The sequence below is a fragment of the Nematolebias whitei genome, chromosome 18 (assembly GCF_014905685.2).
Source record: "Nematolebias whitei isolate Nwh7 chromosome 18, NemWhi1, whole genome shotgun sequence".
In the NCBI taxonomy this organism is placed as follows: Eukaryota; Metazoa; Chordata; class Actinopteri; order Cyprinodontiformes; family Rivulidae; genus Nematolebias; species Nematolebias whitei.
Window position 1 is genome coordinate 13,901,564 of NC_056515.1, and position 22,224 is coordinate 13,923,787.

Genomic DNA, 22,224 nt, shown 5'->3' on the forward strand with positions numbered 1-22,224 from the left:
ATTACTCGAGTACTCTGTTAATGCCTTAGTTCGAAGTGTTGTAGGACTTCGTTTTCGCTCCTCCTCGCATCACTGACAAACACCGCCGACATTTTCACTGCTTCCTCTCCGTGATCAGATCAGGTAGGTGCGCGTGATGTCACAACGTTGTGCTGGCGCTGCAGGCATCCTAGTCACTGGGTTGTCAACAGCGCATATATATATATATATATATATATATATGTGTGTGTATGTATGTATGTATGTATGTATGTATGTATGTATGTATGTATATTATTCATTTATATTTAACTTTATCGCTGATATCGGCTGGTACCGATACCATGCTAATAATATTGTGCATCCCTACGTTGTCGGATTTTTGCTGGAGAGTTTGACAGTCGGTTAAACTGGTGAGTGAAGGTCAGGTGACACAGACTGGACTGCAGACTCATTACACAGCAGAACCAGGTCATGTTGTGGTTTGCGTTAGACCATGTGGTCGGACTGTGCAGTTGCTCGGCAAATAAGGTGTGCAAATAGGCTCTGTGCACATGCGTCCTGAATCACTTCCGCTTTGACCGGATGTCGGCATTCCAGTTTCCGGTTTAATTCCTGTATCCTGTCATCCCAGAGATAAACAACTAAAATGAGTGTTGCTGCGTCAAATAAACAAAAATATAACGTGCGTGGCAGCTTTAGATTTCAGCCGACGGTGTTTGGGTCTAAGGAGCACTGTTGTGTGCCGCTTTGCTCGTCTTCAGGTCGCTATAATAGCCGTTTGAGCTTTCACCGTTTCCCTAAGGAGACAAGCCTTCGTTTGTGCTGGCTGCAAAAAATCAGAAGAGAGGGATTTACGGTAACTCCTCACACCAAGGTATGTAGCCGACATTTCCTGGAGAATGAAGTAATTACTACAGAAAAGGGAAGACGAATTTTAGCAGCTGGGTCGGTTCCATCATTATTTGAGTGGAACAAATACAGCAGGAAGACACGAGCAGGTGTTTGGGAGCGCCGTTGTCGACCATCTAATCCAGAACCTGATTCGGCGGATCCAATTGAGGACAATGAACCACCCGTCATGGTACCTATGGTCGTGGACCATGACTACGGCGCCAGCAGAACCGTGTGTGTTGACCGGGAGCAATATCACAGCATGCTGAGAGAAATTGAGCAACTGAAAGAGCAGCTCCGATCCTGTAGTCTTCAAAAGCCGTTTGGACTGGAACGTTTTTCTACGTCACCAGAAGACATCAGATTTTACACCAGGTCAGAGTTGTAAAATCTAAATATTACGTTATGCCTCTGAAAAAAAATTAATACGCTTTGAGTCATTGTATATTTTGTCACATTACAACCAAAAACAATTTCATTGTAATGTTCTTTGAGAGACCAACACAAGTACACACTTACTAGTGGAAATGAAATTATACATAATGTAACACATTATTATTATTATTATTATTATTATTATTATTATTATTGTTATTATTAGTAGTAGTAGTAGTAGTACTAGTAGTACTGTATTTACAAATGATACTGAAAAGTGTGGTGTGTAAGAGTAATCGGCTCCCTTTTCTGTAACCAATATTCCTTCAGAAATAGCTTTAATGATTACAAATGGCTATGGAGTCCACCCGTGTGTAAACTAATGTCAAATACAAATACAGCAGCTAGTGACAGCCTCAGGTCGGTGAAAATAGTTGGTTTCTGTGATTAGATGACACACAGGCTGACTATTATGCCATTAGCAATCATCAGGAAACTTATGAAGACTAGAAGTTACTCTCTGATTTAAGGGGGCTGAACATTTGTGCTCAAAATAGTTTTCAATTTATAAAAAAATTACAAACCTTCAAATCATGTATAATTTTCTTTCCACTTTACAACATAAAATTTCAAAGAAAGATATTTATGTTCTTAGTTGTACCGTGTCAAAATTTGAAAACTGTTTTCACAGTTATAAATGTGGAGAGTGACAGTTTATATATATATATATATATATATATATATATATATTTTTTTTTTTTATGTGTTTTAGGTTCCCCTCATATGAGCATCTGAAGGCGTTTTGGAACTTGATCGAGGCAGCAACAGCCAAAATGGTCAGGGTCACCAGAGCAAAGAAAACCGACGTCATGAGTACAACAACTGAAACCCCTTTTACCAGACCAACTGTAAGTTACACACACACACACACACACACACACACAATGAGAATGCTGGTTTTGAACTAACATTTAAATAATTTTCTGTCCAGAAACTGCTGCCAATAGATGAGCTTTTTCTTTTCCTCTCCTACCTGTCTACTGGATGTACCCAGAGGGAACTGGGCCATCGATTTAACATCCACAGAGCAACAGTCAGCCGCATTATTGTGACATGGGCCAACTTCCTGTACTGCTTATTGGGCTCAATTTGTGTGTGGATGTCTCCTGCAGCTGTGAGTTCCAGTCTTCCACAGGATTTTGATGGCCGCTACAGTGACACACAAGTTATCCTGGACTGTACAGAACTACGGTGTCAAACACCTTCATCCCTGCTCCTCCAGAGTGAAGTCTTCTCCACCTACAAATCCCACTGTACCTTTAAGGCCATGGTGGGCATGTCTCCTCACGGAGCCCTGACATTTGTGTCAGCACTGTTTGAGGGTTCCATGAGTGACAAGGAAGTGTTCCGTCAATCAGGGATTACATCACTCTTGACACTGGACATGGCCATCATGGTGGACAAGGGATTCTTGGTGGATGATCTCGTACCTGGGACTGTTCATCGTCCTGCCTTCCTCTCCAAGAGGGCCCAAATGTCAGAGGTCGACGTTTTGAAGACCCAGTCCATTGCCCGTTTGAGGGTGCATGTTGAGAGGTTAATAAGAAGAGTTAAAGAAAATAAACTCTTTGATTCCACTATCCCTCTCTCCATTGCAGGAAGCATAAACCAAATTTTTACAGTTGCCTGTCTCCTGTCAAATTACCAAAATGGACCTTTGGTCAGGAAATGGAGATATGAAGTTTGACAGAAAAGCTGATGGCACAGTCTTGAAGAAACAGAAAATGCTGTCATTTACTTACATTGACATTGTCTTACATTTGTAAATAGATATTCATGATGGAAATATTTTGAAACAAATTTGTACATTTGATTTGATCAAACTCCTAATTTAGACATTTCTGCAGGTAAACATAGAAAAAATATCTGTCTACTTTGTGTTTGATTGAATCCATCACATTAGTGTCTGCATAAATTCTTTGAATAAGAATATCTTCCTCAGCTGAGACAACAAAATCACACCAGTTCATCCCAGTTATTAGCATCTGCCCCTGAACCTGCCAATAGTAAACATGAGTTTTTTTTAGTTCCAATTTGCCTGACTTCATTTGGAGATATGGACAGTCAACATAACTTTTCACATTTGGACACTTAATCTCAATCAGCCCGAACTGACATGGCTCAGAAGGATCAAAGATCAATCCGTCTGGAGATGCCCCTAGCCAAGGAGCATCAGGGTGAATCACAAATCCACAGGGATAGTGGTTGACTCTTTTAATTTGACAATATTCCCAGATAGCATCTGCCTCTAATTCAAGCCCTCTCTTCATAGCTGCAGTCTGATAGGTCCCTTGCAGCAGACGATTTGCCAGATCTTCCTCAGATTTATCTTGAACCTGGCAGATCTCCCTGAAGCGGGAGGCAGTCAACCTATGCCTCCTTAGCTGATGCCATTCAGGACATGTACTCTGTGCTCTGGTAGCACATTCAAATTTATTCACCATGTCCCAGGTGACCTCCATACTTTTAAGGTGTAGCTGTTGTGGTTCAGAACAAACAAACATGCTTTTTGATGGCTGTAGGTGGTAGTTCTTAAGAGGCAGAGATGGGCGGGGTGGTGCAGCATGGAAGGACATGTCTCTCTTTGCTGTTGCTGGCTGTTGGTAGGACAGAGGACTTCCAGCCTGAACTTTGCCAAGGGCAGAGTCAACAAGGGGAAATTCATGGCTGATTCCCATGCTGCAGATCATTGGTGCATCAGCTGCTGCAAAATCTTCATACACCTCGGAAACCTGGGAAAGTGAAAACAATTATTTCAATAAAATGTAAAATACATGTATATCAACTAATTTTAAGCCCTCAAAAATTCTACACTTTACAAAGAGACAGCACTTGAAAATAAAATTATTCAATACACCGGTAAGTCTACAACTCTTTGTTAGTACATTGTAGCCTACTGTTAATTTCATTTTTATTTATCAGTAATTTAAATACAACTACTTACTCTAAGGACAGAAAGGTCCGGCAAATCCCCACTAAGGCCTTTGTAGAGTGTGCTCCTGTGTATAAAAATAAGAAAAGAACATGAGTCAAAAATAGAATACCCACATGCATTTCGTTCAGATATGAAACATAAAATAATAGTGTTTTTCAAGCCTGGTCCTCAAGGCACACTGTCCTGCATGTTTGAGATTTGTCCCTGCTTAAACACAGCTCATTTCAGTTGGTAACTGATTAACAACTGTATCAGCTGTGTTAATGCAGGGAAATCTATAAAGCATGCAGAGCAGTGTGCCTTGAGGACCAGGGTTGAGAAACACTGTTGTAATACATCAGAATTTTTATTGATTTTTTTTTACCTTACACCCTCTGTTGTTGCTCCACTCTTCGGTTTAGCAGACAGCACAGTCATCTTGTCCACGGGGCCAGGTTTTATACCCTATTCAGTTATCCATGACACAGTTACAAGTTATACGGCAAGAAAATGTAATAAATTGAGTCTATTATTGAAGAGAAAACTTACTAAAGTTCTGGGCTTGTGCCACTGCTGTTCTCCTTCTGTACAGCTTAGTACAGGGGGGACCACTGACAGTTTCAGCTCAGAATAATGTGCTGACTGGAACAGCAAAGCCACACAGTGGTTGCATAATGCTGCACCAGCAACACACGTACAGCTGTGGTGAATCAGCTCCACAGGACACGAGTCTTTCAGGACCACCTGCATAAGAATGTCATAGTAAGAACTTATTATCTTAGCTTGGTCACTCATCAGCCATTCTTTCATGATGCAATCTTGCTTCCCAAATATTTTTTTATAACTAATGTCATAGAACCATAGTATCATGTTATGTGATTATATATTTAGTTTGGAGTATGTTCTATGAAGGTCAAGAGTAGTGTAATACAATTATCACAAGATTACATCTTAAATGAATGGATGAGATAAAGATAACTTGATTTCAAAACACTTTTAACCCAGAGGAGACCCGCTAGGTAAAAATACCTGGATAATGTTACAGAGACTGTGAGTGTATTCTTTAGATTTAAGTAAAACTAATATGCATGAATTACCAAATTAACACTGGGTTAAAAGTAACACATAACAACCATAAAAGAAGAACAATGCATGCAGCAAATAACCAAATGGGGACAAGCAAGGCCAAACTCACGTGTTAATATTCATCAAATAGCCAATTCCATTTTATTTTTATTTAAGAATTAATTACCACCTTAGCTAAATCCCCATTAACATTAGGAACGTCGGGTTACTGAACCAACAATCTTAAAACTGTCATCTGAACAATCCTATCTTCACCCTACACTTAAACTGTGAGGTTTTTCATTTTTCTTCATGGACCTGTGACACAGAGCCCTGACAACGACTTCACCTGTGTCCTGATTTTTGCTAGAAACTGAGAAGAGCAGAATGTTAGTAGAATGATCACAAAATATGAGCCTTTTGTTTAAGTGTGGAAAACCTGTTTCTATAACGTGAGTATACACAAAAATGGTCGTGTTGCTAATAGCCTAACGTTAGCTGCAAACAGTTAGCAACATCACAACGATCAAACTAACGTTACTTACCCTCGTAGTTGTGCAGGTAACTTGAGATATACAATTTAAATCCCTTGTTACGTTTGCTTGTCGGAGCAGGGGACCAGCCATCAACAATACGATGAACATCGCTGATATTTATCTTGGGCAGCTCTTGTAAACATCTAGAAAACGCCATTTTCACCGAGACCGGGGATTAGACCGGAAACTGGAATGCCGACATCCGGTCAAAGGGGAAGTGATTCAGGACGCATGTGCACAGAGCCTAATATCTGTGGATGTTGGAACCACTGGGGACATGAGACCACTCTCAACTATCATGAAGGCTCTGGTTACCCCACAAAGGCCAAGACAGAACCGAATGACATGTGCACCTCTCATCTGGACACAACTGCTAATTACAACACGTGTCATCCTACACCACGTTTCAACCACCAACATTAGTAAAGATGGACAGTTGTTCAGAATTCTAGCTAAAATGACAGTTCCATATATTTTCGGAGCCAGATGCTTTAGAATAAAGATGTGGAGCTGCATCACTTGGAACAAAAATCCCACCTACACACCCTTCCTGCAGTTTCTACGTGACTGTTTTTAAGGCTCAAGTAGCCAATTAAAACTGAATGTTTGTCTGAAAGCATATTTGAACGTAACGCTGCAAAGTAAGAGCTATAAAAAAATCAATCTCTAAAAAAAATGACCGGAACCTGATTTATTTATATTTTATTATTTAATTGAAGCAGATGTCCAATTTGTTTATACGGAGGGTGGAACTTAAACATTTAATTGCAGCCAGCCTGGTTGGGAGTGCTTCTCAGCCCCACCATAATGCGTTCACTGTAAAATGTACACCGTGGTAACATGTCAGTGTTATGCAAGTATTTTAAAGTAGAAGATGAGAGCAGCTCAGTAACTACTGTACTTGCAGTATTGCAGTTTGGGTATTTCTTACCAATTTAGTTATGCATTTAAATCCAAACAAACAGCAGGCTAAATGCACCAAGTAGACCCAGCCAGCTCTTAAAGCTAACATGACTAGACAACACAGTTTAAAGGACTCAAAAGAGAAGAGTTTCCATGGGACCACGATAAGGAAAATACACAATGGGTGACAAAATGTACGACTCTGGATGACCTCATTTGATCAAAAAACATCCTGAGCTGTATGCACAAAAAACATTATTTTTTGCTTGCTGTGCTAAGTGGAAGTGAGGAGAAAACACATGGCATATATTAGATTTGCTTTTTGAGAAACCAAAAATAACATAACTGAAACATAATTTTAATGTTCTATAAACCAGGTTTTTTTTTTAATTATTTATATATATTTAATCTACAAGTCTGTTTTTTTATTATAAGTATTAGATGTAGACTTTGTTTCAGCAGACACTTTATCTTAAATGCCACAGGTCGGGGAAAGTCTGTCTTGATTGGTACATTCCTCCTTACGATGTGGGAGTAACCTTCAATCTACTCGGGTTTAACACGTGTCAGAAAAGTTCAGTGAAATTAGATGGAGAGTAACTCGTGATGTAACAACCCCAACCTTTGATTGTTGACGTTTTGATGGCTACATGACTGTAAGTTGCAGCCGGCGGCTGCGTTGTATACACACTTTGTTGTGGTTGTTGGAGGCAGACGTGTTGAGCGCAGGTAAGGTCAGGGAGACGTATACAACTGACATTTGAACTGAAATAAACCTTTTTTTTGTTTACTCATTTCTGAACTGTTACTACTCTGCGGCCGTGGTTAAAACATGGGCTTCAGTCCTCCTGCTGTCATGTGCTCGAACACCGAAACGTCTTCAGGGCAGTTAAAAAGAAGCTGCACTTCTCCTGTGTTTAATGCAAGAGAAGTGTTCTGTTGTCTCAGAGATTGCAAAGATTTATAGTCTTATAAAATGTGTTCAATAAAAAAATACTTTATTAATCCCAGAGGGAAATTAAATAAGTTAATAAGTTCATAGCTGAGATTCATTCAAAGCATAATTCATATATCTCATTTGACTATTTCATTTTTTTCTGACTGGGAGGGGGGTGAGGGATGTAAAAACCAAATATCTTGTGGGAATAATGTGAATTACTGTAAATTCCTAAACTATAACTCTTGTGTTTTACAGCATCAGAACCGTTGCATGATAGGTGCCAAATTGGTAAAAGCAAATGATTTAATAGGACGAGCATGGAGAGCAGAGGGAGGTCTGGATATAGACGATTGATAATCAGCATTATAAGTCTGCTAAGGTTAAAATAATCCATTCACTAGGAAATGAAGAATCTCCCTTGGAAATTTTTTACAACTGGTGGACATGGAGTGATCACAGCCCTGTAAATGGCCCATTGATGGCTTGGGTCGTCTGAAAATTTGTCCTGTCATTCACTCACAAGTGTATTCTCAGTGTACGTGGTATTTGTAGAGATTGTGCCAAGGCAATTTGGAAGAACCCAGAGTGTTCAGAGGAAGTGGAGGAGTGCTACTGTTGTCAAATGCACAGAAAGTCCCTCATTATTTGATTCTAGCGTTTATTAGTTTAACTTGCAGCCACAAAAGCATTGCACAAACTTATCATATAGACAGGCTGTTGGACAAAAGGACTCTGTTGTATGAAGTGATCTGCAGCAGAACTCACTCATTGTACACTTCAGCTCCTGTTGGAGGATTTCCAGGGGTTGGGGTTTGAAACGTTTTCCTCACTGAGGTTTTGGTCACTCTGGTCTTCCTCCTCATTGTTTAAAGAGGTAAAAGTAAGCCACTTTACAGCAACCAAAATGTTAACGTACGCAGTGGTTTTATGACATTGTATTTTAGGAGGAGTATATCGGTTTTGTGTTATCAAAATGGACATGTAGTTGCATTTCTTTTGCAAGTGCAGGCTGTGATTAACAAATGACATTGACCAGTTCAGAATGTATACATATTGTAAATAAAATGTCTAACACTGATTGAGCTTCATCACATTAACAGTTATATGGGCTTGTGTAACTTTCTGGCCCAGTGAAATGGTTAATTAATAGATAATGGCAACTTTCCTACTGTAATAATTGACTTATTTTTCTGTTTTTAGAGATCAGTTAATGGAATCAGAAACATTTTCTAACTAAGGTTTGGCTTTTGAAAATGTAAAATTTGTTTTGAATGAATTATTTTGTCTTTCTTTGTTCTAGATGGGCAAACTGTTTATTACTTTTACACATTTTTAGTAGAGCCCGACCGATATGGACATTTTGGCTATCACCGAAACCGATATGGAAAGGGAGAGGTTAATGCCGATAACCGATATAAGGACTGGAAACTTCTGAGCTGCGTCCACACCCAAGAATCTTAAGTAAACAGCAAGTGGGACGGGACTTTTTTATTTAGCAACCATGAAGCTAAGCAAATCCGATCCATGCTATACGTAGTCCCACAGTAGATTAACAAGCAGTGCACTCGTCATAAAAACAGTCTCCTTTATTCACCATAAAGTTAACAAGTTTGTTACAAAAATATAAAATAAAAAAATGCCCTTCCATGTTCATTTCAGTCACGTATGGGGAAGATCTAATTAGTATTGAGTTTTTTTTTTTTTTTTTTTTTTTTTTTTTTTTTGCAGAGAAGTAAAGATTTCAGACAAACAATGCATTTCATTGAGGACAAGAAAGATAATGTTACTAACACTTTAATATATTTATTGCTACGTTAGATTTATTGTTCTGGATAAAGTTTTACAAGACAAGTCCATGCTAGGTTATCTATTAGCTTGCTAGCTTGAGAGGCACGTAGCTAATGCCAAGCGGGTTGGAGGATTGAAGAGAATTTATTGTAGTTGATTTTTTAATTTTATTTTACAGATTATTTACAGTAAACACCATGCTCTGCTCAGCGAAGTATGCAATACTGTATTTAGTTGCTCTCTTCTTCTTGGGTCTCCTCTCAGCTGTGCAATGAGTCAATTGTGCTTGAAAGTAATCTGCATGTGCCCTTTGCTGGATACATTGTACAATTACATGTGCAAGTAAGGATATGGCTCTTTGTGAAAATTAAAGTGTTTGTCTGTGCATAATTTCTTAATTTCATTGTACTTGCGTATAATGACAATAAAGGCTTTCGGATTCTGATAAGGAGACAATTATCACCAATACTGATATGTCCCCAAACAGCTATCGCCTAAAATATCAACCATACCGATATTTCGGTCAAGCTCTAGTCGTGTTATTGTTTACAGATTCAAATCCTTCAGCGTTCAGCAAAGAATGGATAAAGCTGTGAAAACTAGCAGATCTACTTCAACATGTTTCTATTACAAAAACCAACAGGACTGCATGGAAACCACTATGATGACACAGCGCAACAGAATAATTTTTTGACATTTGAAAATTGATTAAGATTCTTCCATGTTTCCATAGCCTTGCATCATAAAATAGATTTTACCTCCCAACCCTAAACAGAAGTCACAAAATACAGTACACAAAAACTTAAAAGCAACTTACCATAGTTCACGTTTTTGTTTGCTTTTGCATATTCTGAGTCTGTGGAGGACTGCAGCTGAGTGTGTCTGAACAAAGCTCACATTATACAATTTTTGTGAACCTTACACTATTAAACACCCTAACTTTTGCCTTTTGGAATGGCCATACATTTACAGATGTTTCTAAAGCTATGTGCAGTAGGAGTCACTTTTTCAGTTCTACATTTTCTCCTGTTGTCCTTTTATTTTCACTGCTTTGCCATGCACATTTACTTAGACACTAAAATTTATCTTCTATTCACACAACTTTTTACTTTCCTAGCTCAATGCCCATTAACCACCCCCCCCCCCCATCCAGCCGCACACATGGAGTATTCAAGTTAAAGCTCACTCTGTGTCGTTCAAGCTGTTAGTCTCCTCTCATTTGATCTACCTCCCCTTTCCTCCTCTCCTCTGCCTGCCCCTTCCCAGAATGTTTGGATTGATCTAAATGGTGTGATTGTGACTGCTCCACCAGTCGTCTCCCTCTGAGTCTTTGGAAAGTCTGACGTTAGCAGGAGATGAAGAAGGGAAAAGGCAGAGGAAGAGTGAAAAGAGGGAATGTTCTTTTAAACAACAAGGCATGGCGTCCCTCCAGAGAGTCTTGTTTGGTGTCAGGAGTCTCTTCATCAGCATGTCTCTCCTTCTGACTCTTTATTCCTCTCATTCTCCCACACTCTGTTTTTATACTTCCCTCTCATCTTCAGCTTGTTGTCTCCTGTTTCCCTCTTCTTTTTTTTTCTTAACCTGGCCCTACTTTCTCTAAATGTTTTAGTGGATGTTGTCAGGGGGGTTGCTGGTGCACAGGAGAGGCGAAACCTCCTAATCTAGTGCGCTCATTTATCCAGGGAGGTATCCTGTTGCGTTGTAGATGCTTCGTGCTGGTTTCGTATGTCGTGGCATTCAAAGAGCCCGGGTTAAAGAATGTGGGTCATTTGAAGTAGAGGCACTAAAGTGTGTTGTTTGCCAGTGAATGGGGCCTTCTCACATTGACATGGTGAAAAGCGTGTGAATAAACACAATCGCCTGGGGGTCACACTAAAGTGTTCGGTTGTATTCTTCTCTATACCCCACCTACACAAACCTGTTATTATCTATCACATGAATGGTGGGATTTTTTTGTTTTGTTTTGTTTTTTTGGGGGGTGGGGGGGGTTCTCACATCTGATACGAGCACCAAGCTGCAAGTTAGTCGTATCAAACTTGTGTGTTACCCCAATAACAGAAGAAAGCAGACTCTCACTGAGGAAAACTCGATCATAGAGTATAATTAAATTTGGTTGCACACTGTGTGTATGTTATTGTATATCTTCATGTTCTGCACACACACTATCGTGTTGCTTTAGTTGTGAGAGACTGCGTGGCTTCTTTAATTGCTTCCCCACAGCAGATGTTCAGATCAGATGGTTCACATTAAGTCAGATTGCTCACACAAGGTTCCCTATGAAGATGTGCTCCCTTCCTTATTGTCCTTCATTTCACCGGTTTCACGGGGTAATTCTTTATTTTGTAAACACGAGGGAAAAAAATGTAAGCTCATGTTGTTTTCCTCTTTTGTTGTCTCCATGACCTTGACGATGCAGGTGTTTGTGACAGCGCTCTTCTTCGGGCCTGTTTGTCACACAGCCGAAGGGCCCGCGTCTCAGTGGTCCGGCGAGGATAACCAAAACATCACCCTTTCCCGACTCCATCGGACCTGTGTCGAGAATGAGCAGTACCACCACCAGGGGCTCTGCTGCCTCAACTGCCAGGCTGGTAAGAATATCAATGAGCCTCACACTTTACAAACTTTTCTCAACTAAAAACACTAAAGCTACACAACAAAGTTCATGCTCAATAATCCAGGTATAAAGACCTACTGTTTTAGGTTTTAGGTGTGAACTGCCAATATACATATATGTGTGTGTGTGTGTCTTATCTCACTCAGCCTTATAACCTGAATCTCTCACTCTCTGCTCTTTGAATTGAGAAAGCTCCTCGGATGAGGAGCGAAACGTCTTCTGTTACAAATAAAGTCCAGTTGTTTTTGTATTGAACGCTTTTTGAATCCAGGTATAAAATTCAACAATGTTCAGTCAGGTCAGGTCATCTGGACGGTTAAGTTAAACTACACATTTCAAACAAGTCCACTACTTTAACTACAACTTAAAGCTTGAACCAACATTGTGAAAGGTCTAAAATCAGATATTGGCTAGAAATTGTATCTAATTAAATATTAGTGGTTGTAACCAGGGCTTAATTTGTACACTGATCGATGCCGGAATGCAAATGGCAGATGGTCGGGGGGGGGGTCCTGGGGAACATACATGCTCACAAGGCAAGAACCTGACAAGTTGTTCAATAACATAAAACACATTTTGTTAGCAAAGAATAGAATCCTAACATTTATTAAACATTACTTCTGTATTTACAAAAAAAAAAAAACCTAATCAAAATTGCGCTTTGACAAACTCATTGATAAAACTAAAACAGTTTGTCAATGCGAACGAGGAAAAGGGGGCAGGTATCACTCTCGCTTGAGTTTACTCTTTGTTTCATATGTGCTGTGAGTGACAAGCGTCCAGAGCGTCATAAAAACATCAGCGGAGGTGTCTGAGTTATTTATTTATCGTCTCAGCAGCAGAGGGGAGCGACATGGTTCAAGCATGGCTCTTAAACCAACAAGGCAGTCATATTTGTTCCTAACTTCATTATTAGTGAGTCTGAGGGTTGCCATATACAAGCAAACAGTTGTCGGAACGCACCCTGACAACATAAGAGAGTTCCCATATCTTGTTCCGGCAGGATCCGGTTCAAATTAAGCCCTGGATATAAAGTTAATTTGGCCAGAGGGATTATCTTTTAAAGAGCCTCCACACATTTTAATGTTGAAGATGCTGTTGTTTGACTCTTTCTGGTCAAATTTTAAGAGTTTATAAGAAAATGCTGTGTACAATACAACTTTATTTATAAAGCACTTTAAAAACAACACCGTTGGACAAAGTGCTGTACACAAACGCATATAAGTGTTAAAACAGTTAAAAGGCGAGCAGCAGCGTTCAGAACCAGCTGAAGTCGAGTCAGTAATGACTGGCTCAGACGGCATAACGTGAATTACAGTAGTCTAAACGAGTTATAATAAACACATGGATTAAAATCTCAAAATTATGTTGTGACAAATGGTTTGACCGTGGCCAGTTGCCTCAAGTGATTAAAAACTAGACTTGATCACTAATTTAATCTGTGCATCTAGTTTAAAATCATTGTCCAGCTTCACGCCTAGGTTAGTTGCCATCTCGGTCAGATGTTTTGTTAAAGGACCCAGTTCAGCACGGATTTTGGAACCATCACTGGGCTTAAACATCAAGACCTCAGTCTTTTCCACATTAAAATGTAAAAAATTATGTGACATCTGTGCTCTGACTTCTGCCATACAGTACATTCCAGGAGTTTTTTCACAGAATACTGTTTATCTTGATTTAATAGCACATAAATTTGGCTGTCATCAGCATAAAAATGAAAAGTAGCGCCATGTTTCCGGATAATATATCCCAGAAGGAGGAAAAAAAGGGAAAACCGAAGGAGGCCAAGTATAGATCCCTGAGGTGCACCACATGTTAGAGGTGCTACAGAGGACTCCACAGCATCAATACGCACACATAAGCATAAATCAGTATTTTTTTTGTTCAGTTTCTGTAGTTGACATTTTTTTGGTACCATAAATTTTAAAGCAGTGTGTAACTGAAACTAAACGTTTGAGCAGTTTAACATGCAGAGAAACAGCTGAATAATGATTTTAGATTGTCTTACATTCCTTAGACACTTCTCTATCTCAGGTTCTTTTAGAGCAATCTTATCTCAGTCTTGCTTTGTGTTTCAATACAACAAAAAAAATTTTTTTTTTTTCAGCTGCTCCCTTTTGCAAAGGTTGCCACAGCAAGTAAATTTGAAATGAAAGATTTTTAGGGATTAAAGTTCTCCGTCGCCACAAAGATTTCTATCATTTTAAACGTGGCCAGTGCAGATTTCTGTCATCTGTAAAAATGAAAATGTGTGAAAGTGTGTTTTGTTGTGGTCTTCTTAAAGACATTCAATCTAATTATGATACAAGGATTAAACTGACACTGCTTTCTACAAATGGACAACCACAGTCATAGTGTTATTGTAGTGAACTTGGCCTCCGACCAAAACCTGCCTCTGAGGACCCTCATGGGACAGGAACTGTTATTTCATTGATTTAAATCCAGAAATACAAATTAGCTCATCCAGAGACTGTCTAATTGTATCCTGAAGTAATCAATTGAAAGAACACTCTTCTTTTATATTATCATTACTATTTTACAATATCTTGATAAATCAAAAGTGTGTTTAGTTCATACCATTTCTAAATGTTAAAGTGAACCACTCATTTTAAATCAACTGTGAAACAGTATTAATGATTTTTTCAATCCTCATTTAAATTAGAAATCAAGTTAAATGTCTATTTACAAAGTAATTATGCATTTTTTGATCTTCTGTCTGAAATGAGGAGTAGTGATGTCGGTCGAAAGTCAGAAAGGAGTTATTAGAACGAAGTGGATTGTTTTTAAGCCTAGCAGACGGTAAATAAGAAGCTACTGTCACCTGCTTGCTCTCACTTCGCCATAACATTTCTCCTGTCTGTACTAAAAGTCCCTAAAACATTCCTGCTGTTTTCTTGACTTGAAATGACCCTCTGACATCACTAGAACCACCCCCTGTTGGTTGTTTCAACCAATCAGGAAGTCCTGAAGTGACCGGAAGTGAGAACTCTTTAAGAGTCCACACTTCCTGGAACTGAACAGTCTGTCAGCCAGTCGGTCGAGTCTCCTGAGTCTTCAAGTGGGTCTCTGATGAAGTCTAGTCTTGAACTCATTCTTCGGAGCCTGTGATGGATTCTTCCACATCTGAGTAGAACCTCTGACGGACTCACATCTTGCTGTGTATCCACCCTGGAGATGAGCGTGTTTGTTGAACAGAGTAAGAGGCACGACTCCTGATATGGCCAGCCACTCTTACCGGAGACGCTGAAAGGTAGCGTTGAAATGGACCTCTGTACCGGAGTTGATGTATCTTCTGCAAAGGTAACAAGTCGTCACGCACCAAGTGTACCGGAGAGTTGGGCTGGTGTTGAAAGAAGCGTGCTAATTCTGGTAAACAAAACACCTCCCCTTTAAGTGTTTAAACTCTTCATTTCCCATCTTTAAACTCTTCTATTTTGCCAATAGTCTGGATGCCTTCTTCAAGTCCTGTTGTCTTATTAAGTAAAACGTGCCAAGTTTTATTAATCAGAACCAGATCAGCTAATCAAGTGTACAATGTTTTGATGTTAAATTTTGATTCTGTTCAATAAATGACCACATTTATTCTGATGGGTCAAAGGAAATTAACGTCTCATGTCACTGATTAAACAATCCACTCACAGTTACCTCGGTCACATGGCAGTAATTTAACTTGAAAAAGAGAGAACCCGTTTATTTAAATATATTGTAGTGGAGGTGCAGCTAACCTAGCCCTTAGCACACTACAGTTACCCAATCAGAGCAGAGCGGTCATGCTGTCTGATGCACAGAGTCCAGGTGTGAGCCGTGTTCTCAACTTAGAGAGACGCTGCAGGTGAAAGCTCCGAATCATTCTACAGATCCAGTCCTGAGTGAGCAGCCACTCAGCTGTGAGGCCTCTCCGTCCCAAAGAGCTCACAGGCGCTCCGGATCACAGCAGTCCCCGCTGCACTCTGAGCAGAGACACTGCAAACGAACCACAGCCGATCCTGCTCTGGCTGACAGACCTCCTGCACCACGCCCCCAACCTCCCGAGACATTTGTAACTAAAATGTAATTTGTTTGGAACATCATCATTATTGCACAGACGTGTCCATCTTGTGCATGTGACCAAACTCCTGGTCCTTGAGAGAGAGAACGCCATTGTGGGAGTGTGCACAGCCTGTTTTACAAAATATTTGTGGGGAATAAATCATCCCTCGACCAATAATTTTACATAAGTACACAAACAGCACCTCTTTACAACAGTGAGTTGCATTATAAAGTTCCATTTTCATGTAAAATAAGTCAAAGGGTAGCAGTAGCTCAGAGTTTAAGTGCTGCAGCTTTCTAATCCTGAAGTTGCCTGTTCGAGCCCAGGATGCGTCAGGAAGGGCATGCGGCATAAAGCAATTGTTAAATCTTTTATGAGAGTTCACTTGCTGTGGCAACACCTGCAGAAAGGAGCAGACGAAAGAAACTTTCTGTGTAAAATAATTCAAACAAACACAATCAACATTTAAATGTTGAGTGTAGAAAAGTTAAAAATTTCCAGCGTGCAGAAACCCTTGGTTTGGAAGTGTTGTCCTCTGTCGTCACATCTGGAAATAATGTGGGACAGCCAGGAGCCAGAAGCATTCTCGGGGAAAACTGTGAAAAGTTTTGGGTTTGAAGTCAACTTTATTTTTACCTCCTATGTCATTAAAAGCACAAACCAATTTATTTAATCATGTCCATTATGTCATTATCTCACACTTACGGTGAGGCTTCTTTCCAGTACTATGGCCCCCGTCAGTGGAATAGTCTGCCGGAGAACCTGAGGGCCGCAGAGAAAGTTGTTGTTTTTAAGAGCAGGCTCAAGACCCATCGTTTTAACTGTATTTCCTGAACTGGTTCATTTCTGTTCAGTCTATACATTTTCCATACAATTTTATTTTATGTGTGTCTTGTTTGCTTTTATTTTGTGGGTTTGTTGTTTATAATTCTGTACAGCACTTTGAGCTGCTTTTAGTATGAAGGGTGCTTTATAAATAAAATTGATTGATTGATAAAGATCCACACTCTTTTCATGAGCGTAGACTATGATCTCACCAAGTACTGTTTTCTGCTGTGAGCTTATTTAGTTATTATATTTACTACTCTTAATTTTAAGAAGTGATGATTTCATCAAACAGGCTTTTTGGTTCACAAGTAATTTTATATAATCTTCAAACTTTCTCAACTGTTGTTTCAATAGTTTGATTTTATACATTAAATAATTCGAGTCAATTCCTGAGAATTTAATGACTGTAGATTTTTTTGTGATTTTTAGCTTCAAATTGTGCAGATTTTATTTCTGCTCTTTTTCTTGAAAAGACGTTGTTAGTTAGAGATTATTTTAATATTGGGAATGGAATAAAGTTAGGGGCGCAACTGGTAGAGCTGCTGCCTCTCAGTGAGCAGGTCCCTGGTTCAAATCCCGGTCTGGGGGTCTTTCTGGGTGGAGTTTGCATGTTCTCTCCGTGCATGCGTGGGTTTTCTCCGTGTACTCCAGTTTCCTCCCACAGACCAAAAACATGCATGTTAGACTGATTGGTAACTCTAAATTGTCCCAAAGTGAGAGTGAGAGAGTGAATGGTTGTTTGTCTCTCTGTGTCCCTGTGATGGACTTGCGACCCGTCCAGGGTGTCCCCCGCCCCTCGCACAGTGATTGCTGGACATGGGCACCGGCGACCCCCGTAAACCAAAATGGAAGCAGCGGGTAAAAGATAATGGATGGATGGATGAATGGATGGAATAAAGTTGCTTTGTTGAAACTTTGCTTTCATCTTCATCCTACGTACTTGAGTGATGGTGCTTTTATTTAGTTGTTTCTGCAAACATAAAGCCAAACTTGTCAATTTGAGTTCAAATGCAGATGTTTATTTCTCCTTTGTAATATCTCCACAACCCATCAATCCATTGTCTTTACCCGCTTCTTGGATTTTGGGTCACGGGGGGTCACTGGAACCCACATCTAGCAGTCACTGTGTGAGAGGTGGGGGACACCCTGGACAGGTCTCCAGTCCATCACAGGGACACAGCGACAAACAACCATTCACTGTCTCACTCACACCTAGAGACAATTTAGAGTTACCAATCAGTCCAACATGCATGTTCTTGGTCTGTGGGAGGAAACTGGAGTACACGGAGAAAACCCACACATACATGGAGAGAACATGCAAACTCCACCCAGAAAGGTCCTGGGCTGGGATTTGATCCGGCAACCTTCTCACTGAGATCTTTTTTTTTTATATACATGTATATAAAGGTAAATCCCAAAAACATAAAAACCAAGTGGTTTTATTCAGATCATGTTTGAAATGAGAAGAGTGATAATCAGACAAGTAGGTCAGAACTCTGTATAGCTGAATAAATCGTCTTCCAGTCGCTGTGAAATGGAGACGTCGCTCACTCAGCTTCAAACTGGTGTTATCCCATCAGTTTACAGCTGTGCTTGATGCTAAACCCCCTTGCTTCAACACAAAACACGAGATTTACCTTTTAATGAAGTGAAAACAATAAATGAATAAGCTTTACCAGTGGTGTATATTTGTTTCATTGTTTTAATTATTATGATTTTGTTTCCTGCAGGAACCTTTGTGCAGAAACCCTGCGAAAGAGACCAAGAAATTGGGACGTGTGTGTTCTGCGAGCATGGACAAACGTACACGGAGCACTCTAACGGCATGAACCGATGTTTGCCCTGCACACATTGTCGCCTAGGTAACACATTTTCTCCACAGGCGTATCATTTTAAGTGAAGCATTACTTTAAAGAGTTTAAATTTGATTATATTTTTCTTAAACAGAAAGTCCAAGTGAGATCAGTTCAGAAAATCGGGGGCATTTTTTTTTCCTGTTCAACATTAATATTAGAGTTGCAATTAAAAAATGCTTTTGTCTGTTTAATTAACGCCTTGATTTCAACTGACCAAACACTTAAACTGTTTTTATTTGAAGACTAATAATACCTTAAAATTAATTGAACTGTGTAACAAATGACAATTATTCTATCAGTCAGTTAAGACATGTTCAGTACAAAAACTAAATAAATAAAGTACCTTGTACTTTGTGTCCTCAGACATGGACAGTAAATGGTGTCAGGTTAAACCAGGGTACAGTTTCATCAGCTTTCCCATGTTTTAAAAGATAAGAAATAATCTACCACTTCACTGAACCTCTTTTTAGGTCAGTACTTTTAAAAATGTGATAATCACAGATTAGGTTAGATAGTCCACACTGTCGAGGATATATTGTTTTATGAAAGTTGATCCGTCTTTATTTGTGCCCCCGCCTTTCACGGCTACTCATGAAAATGTGATCTTATGATGTTACACAGCACAGCAGGGTGTCTCTTTGTTGTTTTTGTTTCGTGGGCTGAATGTGAGCGTGTTTCTCGTCTCTGGAGGTTTGCTTGTGCATCTGCCTTACCTGGCTGAGCTGGGTGGGGCTGTGTGCCATTGTCCCCCCACATTGGGTGTCTTTGTGTCCAGTGAAAGGCAGGAGCTTCAGAAAAGAGACTCGTGTTACGTGAGACGTGTTTCTACTCATTTACTGCAGTTTTAAAACTGAGAAGTTTCTCTTTTGTGTGGGGGTGGAGTGATTTCTGACCACGTGATACTCTACTTTTTAGTCATTTAAAAGGAGGTCAATGCACAATAGTCGATCGTGGTGCAATAATAGCATTTAGTGTAATTGTGCCATATTTAGCAGTACAAGCTCATTATGGCAGTGGATCAAAGGCAAAGGTGTCTGATGATGAATATTATTAGGGATGCACGGATCCACTTTTTTTTTTTTTTTTTTCCAATCCCAATACCTAAATCTAGGTATCTGTCAATACAGATACTATTCTGATACTGTTCTGATATCATCATTATTATTGATTTTAAATGAGGCTATAATAAACTCCTCTCTACAGGCAAGAACGATTTATATGATAGCGGTTGGTCGTCAAGTATGATGAAATTCAGCAACTTCTCGGTAATCCCTTTAGCTTTTCCGTTGTCCAGCAGAAGTTTTCCTTGCTGTTGGAACGACTCCAGAAGTGATTTCTGCCGGCTTCGTCTTTCTCCCGCCTGGCTAAACAATCCTCGTGCTCTTTAATGTGGTGCTTTTTCAACTGTTTGATTAAGTTTGCGACGGAGCTTCCTCCTCTCGGTTAGCGGCTCTGCAGACATTGCACGTTGCTGTCTTGTTTTGTGGTGTTTCTAGTGTAAAATACTTCCACACAGCGGACGTGTTTAGATGAAAAGTTGGTTAGCTGTTAGCCACAGTGCTGCTCAGTCCTCAATGCTCACGTTGTAACTGGCTGCAAACTATGAAATGGATTTCCTGAGTGTGAGGTGGCTCTTATTTACTCTGGGTTTCATGAGACACGCCTCAGGTCAGGAAGTCCATTCCACAGTTTGAAGCCTGTCACTGCACGATCTGAACCGTCAGCTCATTTGCGCATGCACTAAAAGTAATACTTCCGGGTCGCATGGATCGCTGTTGAATATGCTAGTTAAGGAAAATGTCATGGAAATAATTACTTCCAGCCTTAATTATAAAGGTGTGCTAAATTACATCCTGTAAGATGATTTAATACAACATATATTTGATATTAATAAAATATATTTATGAAACATAACATATTTATTAATAGTAATTAAAATCTCTTTCTATCCATCCATCCATCCATTCTCTTTACCCGCTTATTCCATTTTGGGTCACGGGGGTCGCTGGTGCCCATGTCCAGCAATCACTGTGCGAGGGGCGGGGTACACCCTGGACGACCCGGGTCGCAAGTCCATCACAGGGCCACATAGAGACAAACGAGACAAACAAACATTCACTCTCTCACTCACACCTAGGGACAATTTAGAGTTACCAATCAGCCTAACATGCATGTTTTTGGTCTGTGGGAGGAAACCGGAGCACCCGGAGAAAACCCACGCATGCACGGAGAGAACATGCAAACTCCACCCAGAAAGGCCCCTGGACCGGGGTTTGAACCAAGGACCTGCTCGCTGAGAGGCAGCAGCTCTACCAGTTGCGCCACCGTGCTGCCCTGTCTCTTTCTATAAATTGATTAATTTTCCTAGACAATGTTATTATGACTAAGAACTGTCTTAATTGACTTAGAAAAGTACGTGCTCTATCTCCACCGATCTTCATGTTGCTAATTTACGCCACACCACAGTATATCTGGTGGTCAGATGCTGAATTATACGATCAGCTGATTGACAATCATAGCCTTCCATCTAATGGTTGTTTTTATTTACTCAGCTCTTCATCAGCACTGAAATAAAGCACTTAAATTACTGGTAATTTCTTAATGATTTATAAACCAATATTAGCATTTTGTAATGAGCTTGAATGAATTGACACTTGCCTTAAAAGTACTGAGGTATAAAAGTTATTTATATCAGGGACACTTTTCACCATCAGCACCAAATGATCAAGATGGCTCACTTCAATTGGACAGGCTGCTTTAGACCTGACCCCCAGCCTGGGCTGAATGAGTAAACCCTGCAACATGCAGAATGAATTATTTCCATGGTGGAACAACGCCGCTCAGTGGTGACGCTGCAGATCATTTTAACCATGATGTATGATTTTAACAGAAATACGAATGGCGTAAATTGAAGATCGGCAGAGATTGAGTACATACTTTTCTTATTCATAAATGGAATTATAACATTGTCTAGGAAATTTGATCAATTTATAGAATGAGATATTTTAATTAATATTAATAAATATGGTATGTTTCATAAATGTATAATGTTAATATTAAATATGTGTTGTATTAAATCAGCCTTTATAGTTTCTTCGTGTCTCTCTCTTTCTAATGAAGACACTGGATGACAAAAAGCTCAACTCCGGTGCTTTTCACTGACCCTCCCTTTCTCTTTTCTCTTTAAAATCTGTTTTAACCATCCAAAATCGCGTTTTTGGATCGGTAAAAGCAGCTAAGCTGAGAAGCTAAGCTACGAGCTAAGCTAACAGGCTGACCTCGGGAATAAACTGTCACGGTCAGCGGCCCCCGCTGCCCCCCCATCTGCCTAAGCCTCTGCTTTCTCCTTCAAGCTGCAACCAGGAACCAACTGTCACGGTCAGCGGCCCCCGCTGCCCCCCCATCTGTCTAAGCCTCTGCCTTCTCCTTCAAGCTGCAACCA

General features: G+C 39.9%; 3 protein-coding genes across 4 annotated transcripts in view; 2 read left to right on the forward strand and 1 right to left on the reverse strand.

Moving 5' to 3' along the window:
• Positions 1-22,224, forward strand: part of tnfrsfa (tumor necrosis factor receptor superfamily, member a) — a 43,807-nt gene that overhangs the window by 12,089 nt on the left and 9,494 nt on the right. The window contains exons 2-3 of the mRNA XM_037692344.1: positions 11,871-12,042; positions 18,657-18,788. Coding sequence (XP_037548272.1) covers positions 11,871-12,042; positions 18,657-18,788 — 304 coding nt within the window. The remainder of the gene's footprint in view (positions 1-11,870; positions 12,043-18,656; positions 18,789-22,224) is intronic.
• Positions 528-3,029, forward strand: LOC119424837. The gene is made up of 3 exons (XM_037692340.1): positions 528-1,248; positions 2,021-2,156; positions 2,240-3,029. The coding sequence occupies exons 1-3, from the start codon at positions 629-631 to the stop codon at positions 2,993-2,995; spliced, it is 1,512 nt and encodes a 503-aa protein (XP_037548268.1). The 5' UTR covers positions 528-628; the 3' UTR covers positions 2,996-3,029.
• Positions 3,018-6,052, reverse strand: LOC119424838. Of its 2 annotated transcripts, XM_037692343.1 has the most exons (6): positions 5,833-6,052; positions 4,772-4,966; positions 4,608-4,687; positions 4,253-4,307; positions 3,778-4,040; positions 3,018-3,351 (listed from the first exon to the last, which is right to left on the reverse strand). In XM_037692343.1, exons 1-6 carry the CDS (start codon positions 5,929-5,931, stop codon positions 3,135-3,137), a joined length of 909 nt encoding a protein of 302 aa, XP_037548271.1. In that variant the 5' UTR covers positions 5,932-6,052; the 3' UTR covers positions 3,018-3,134. The 2 variants fall into 2 exon arrangements, with proteins under 2 accessions (XP_037548271.1, XP_037548269.1); XM_037692341.1 differs by having other exon boundaries at positions 3,018-4,040.

Excerpts from the sequence above, each read along its gene's own strand:
- LOC119424837 (XM_037692340.1), top strand. The coding sequence starts at position 629 with ATGAGTGTTGCTGCGTCAAATAAACAAAAATATAACGTGCGTGGCAGC. Across the intron at positions 1,249-2,020 it reads GACATCAGATTTTACACCAG|GTTCCCCTCATATGAGCATC; the intron begins GTCAGAGTTGTA and ends TATGTGTTTTAG. Across the intron at positions 2,157-2,239 it reads CCCCTTTTACCAGACCAACT|AAACTGCTGCCAATAGATGA; the intron begins GTAAGTTACACA and ends TTTTCTGTCCAG.
- LOC119424838 (XM_037692341.1), bottom strand. The coding sequence starts at position 5,931 with ATGTTCATCGTATTGTTGATGGCTGGTCCCCTGCTCCGACAAGCAAAC. Across the intron at positions 4,308-4,607 it reads GCAACAACAGAGGGTGTAAG|GAGCACACTCTACAAAGGCC; the intron begins GTAAAAAAAAAT and ends TTTTATACACAG. Across the intron at positions 4,041-4,252 it reads CGGACCTTTCTGTCCTTAGA|GTTTCCGAGGTGTATGAAGA; the intron begins GTAAGTAGTTGT and ends TCACTTTCCCAG.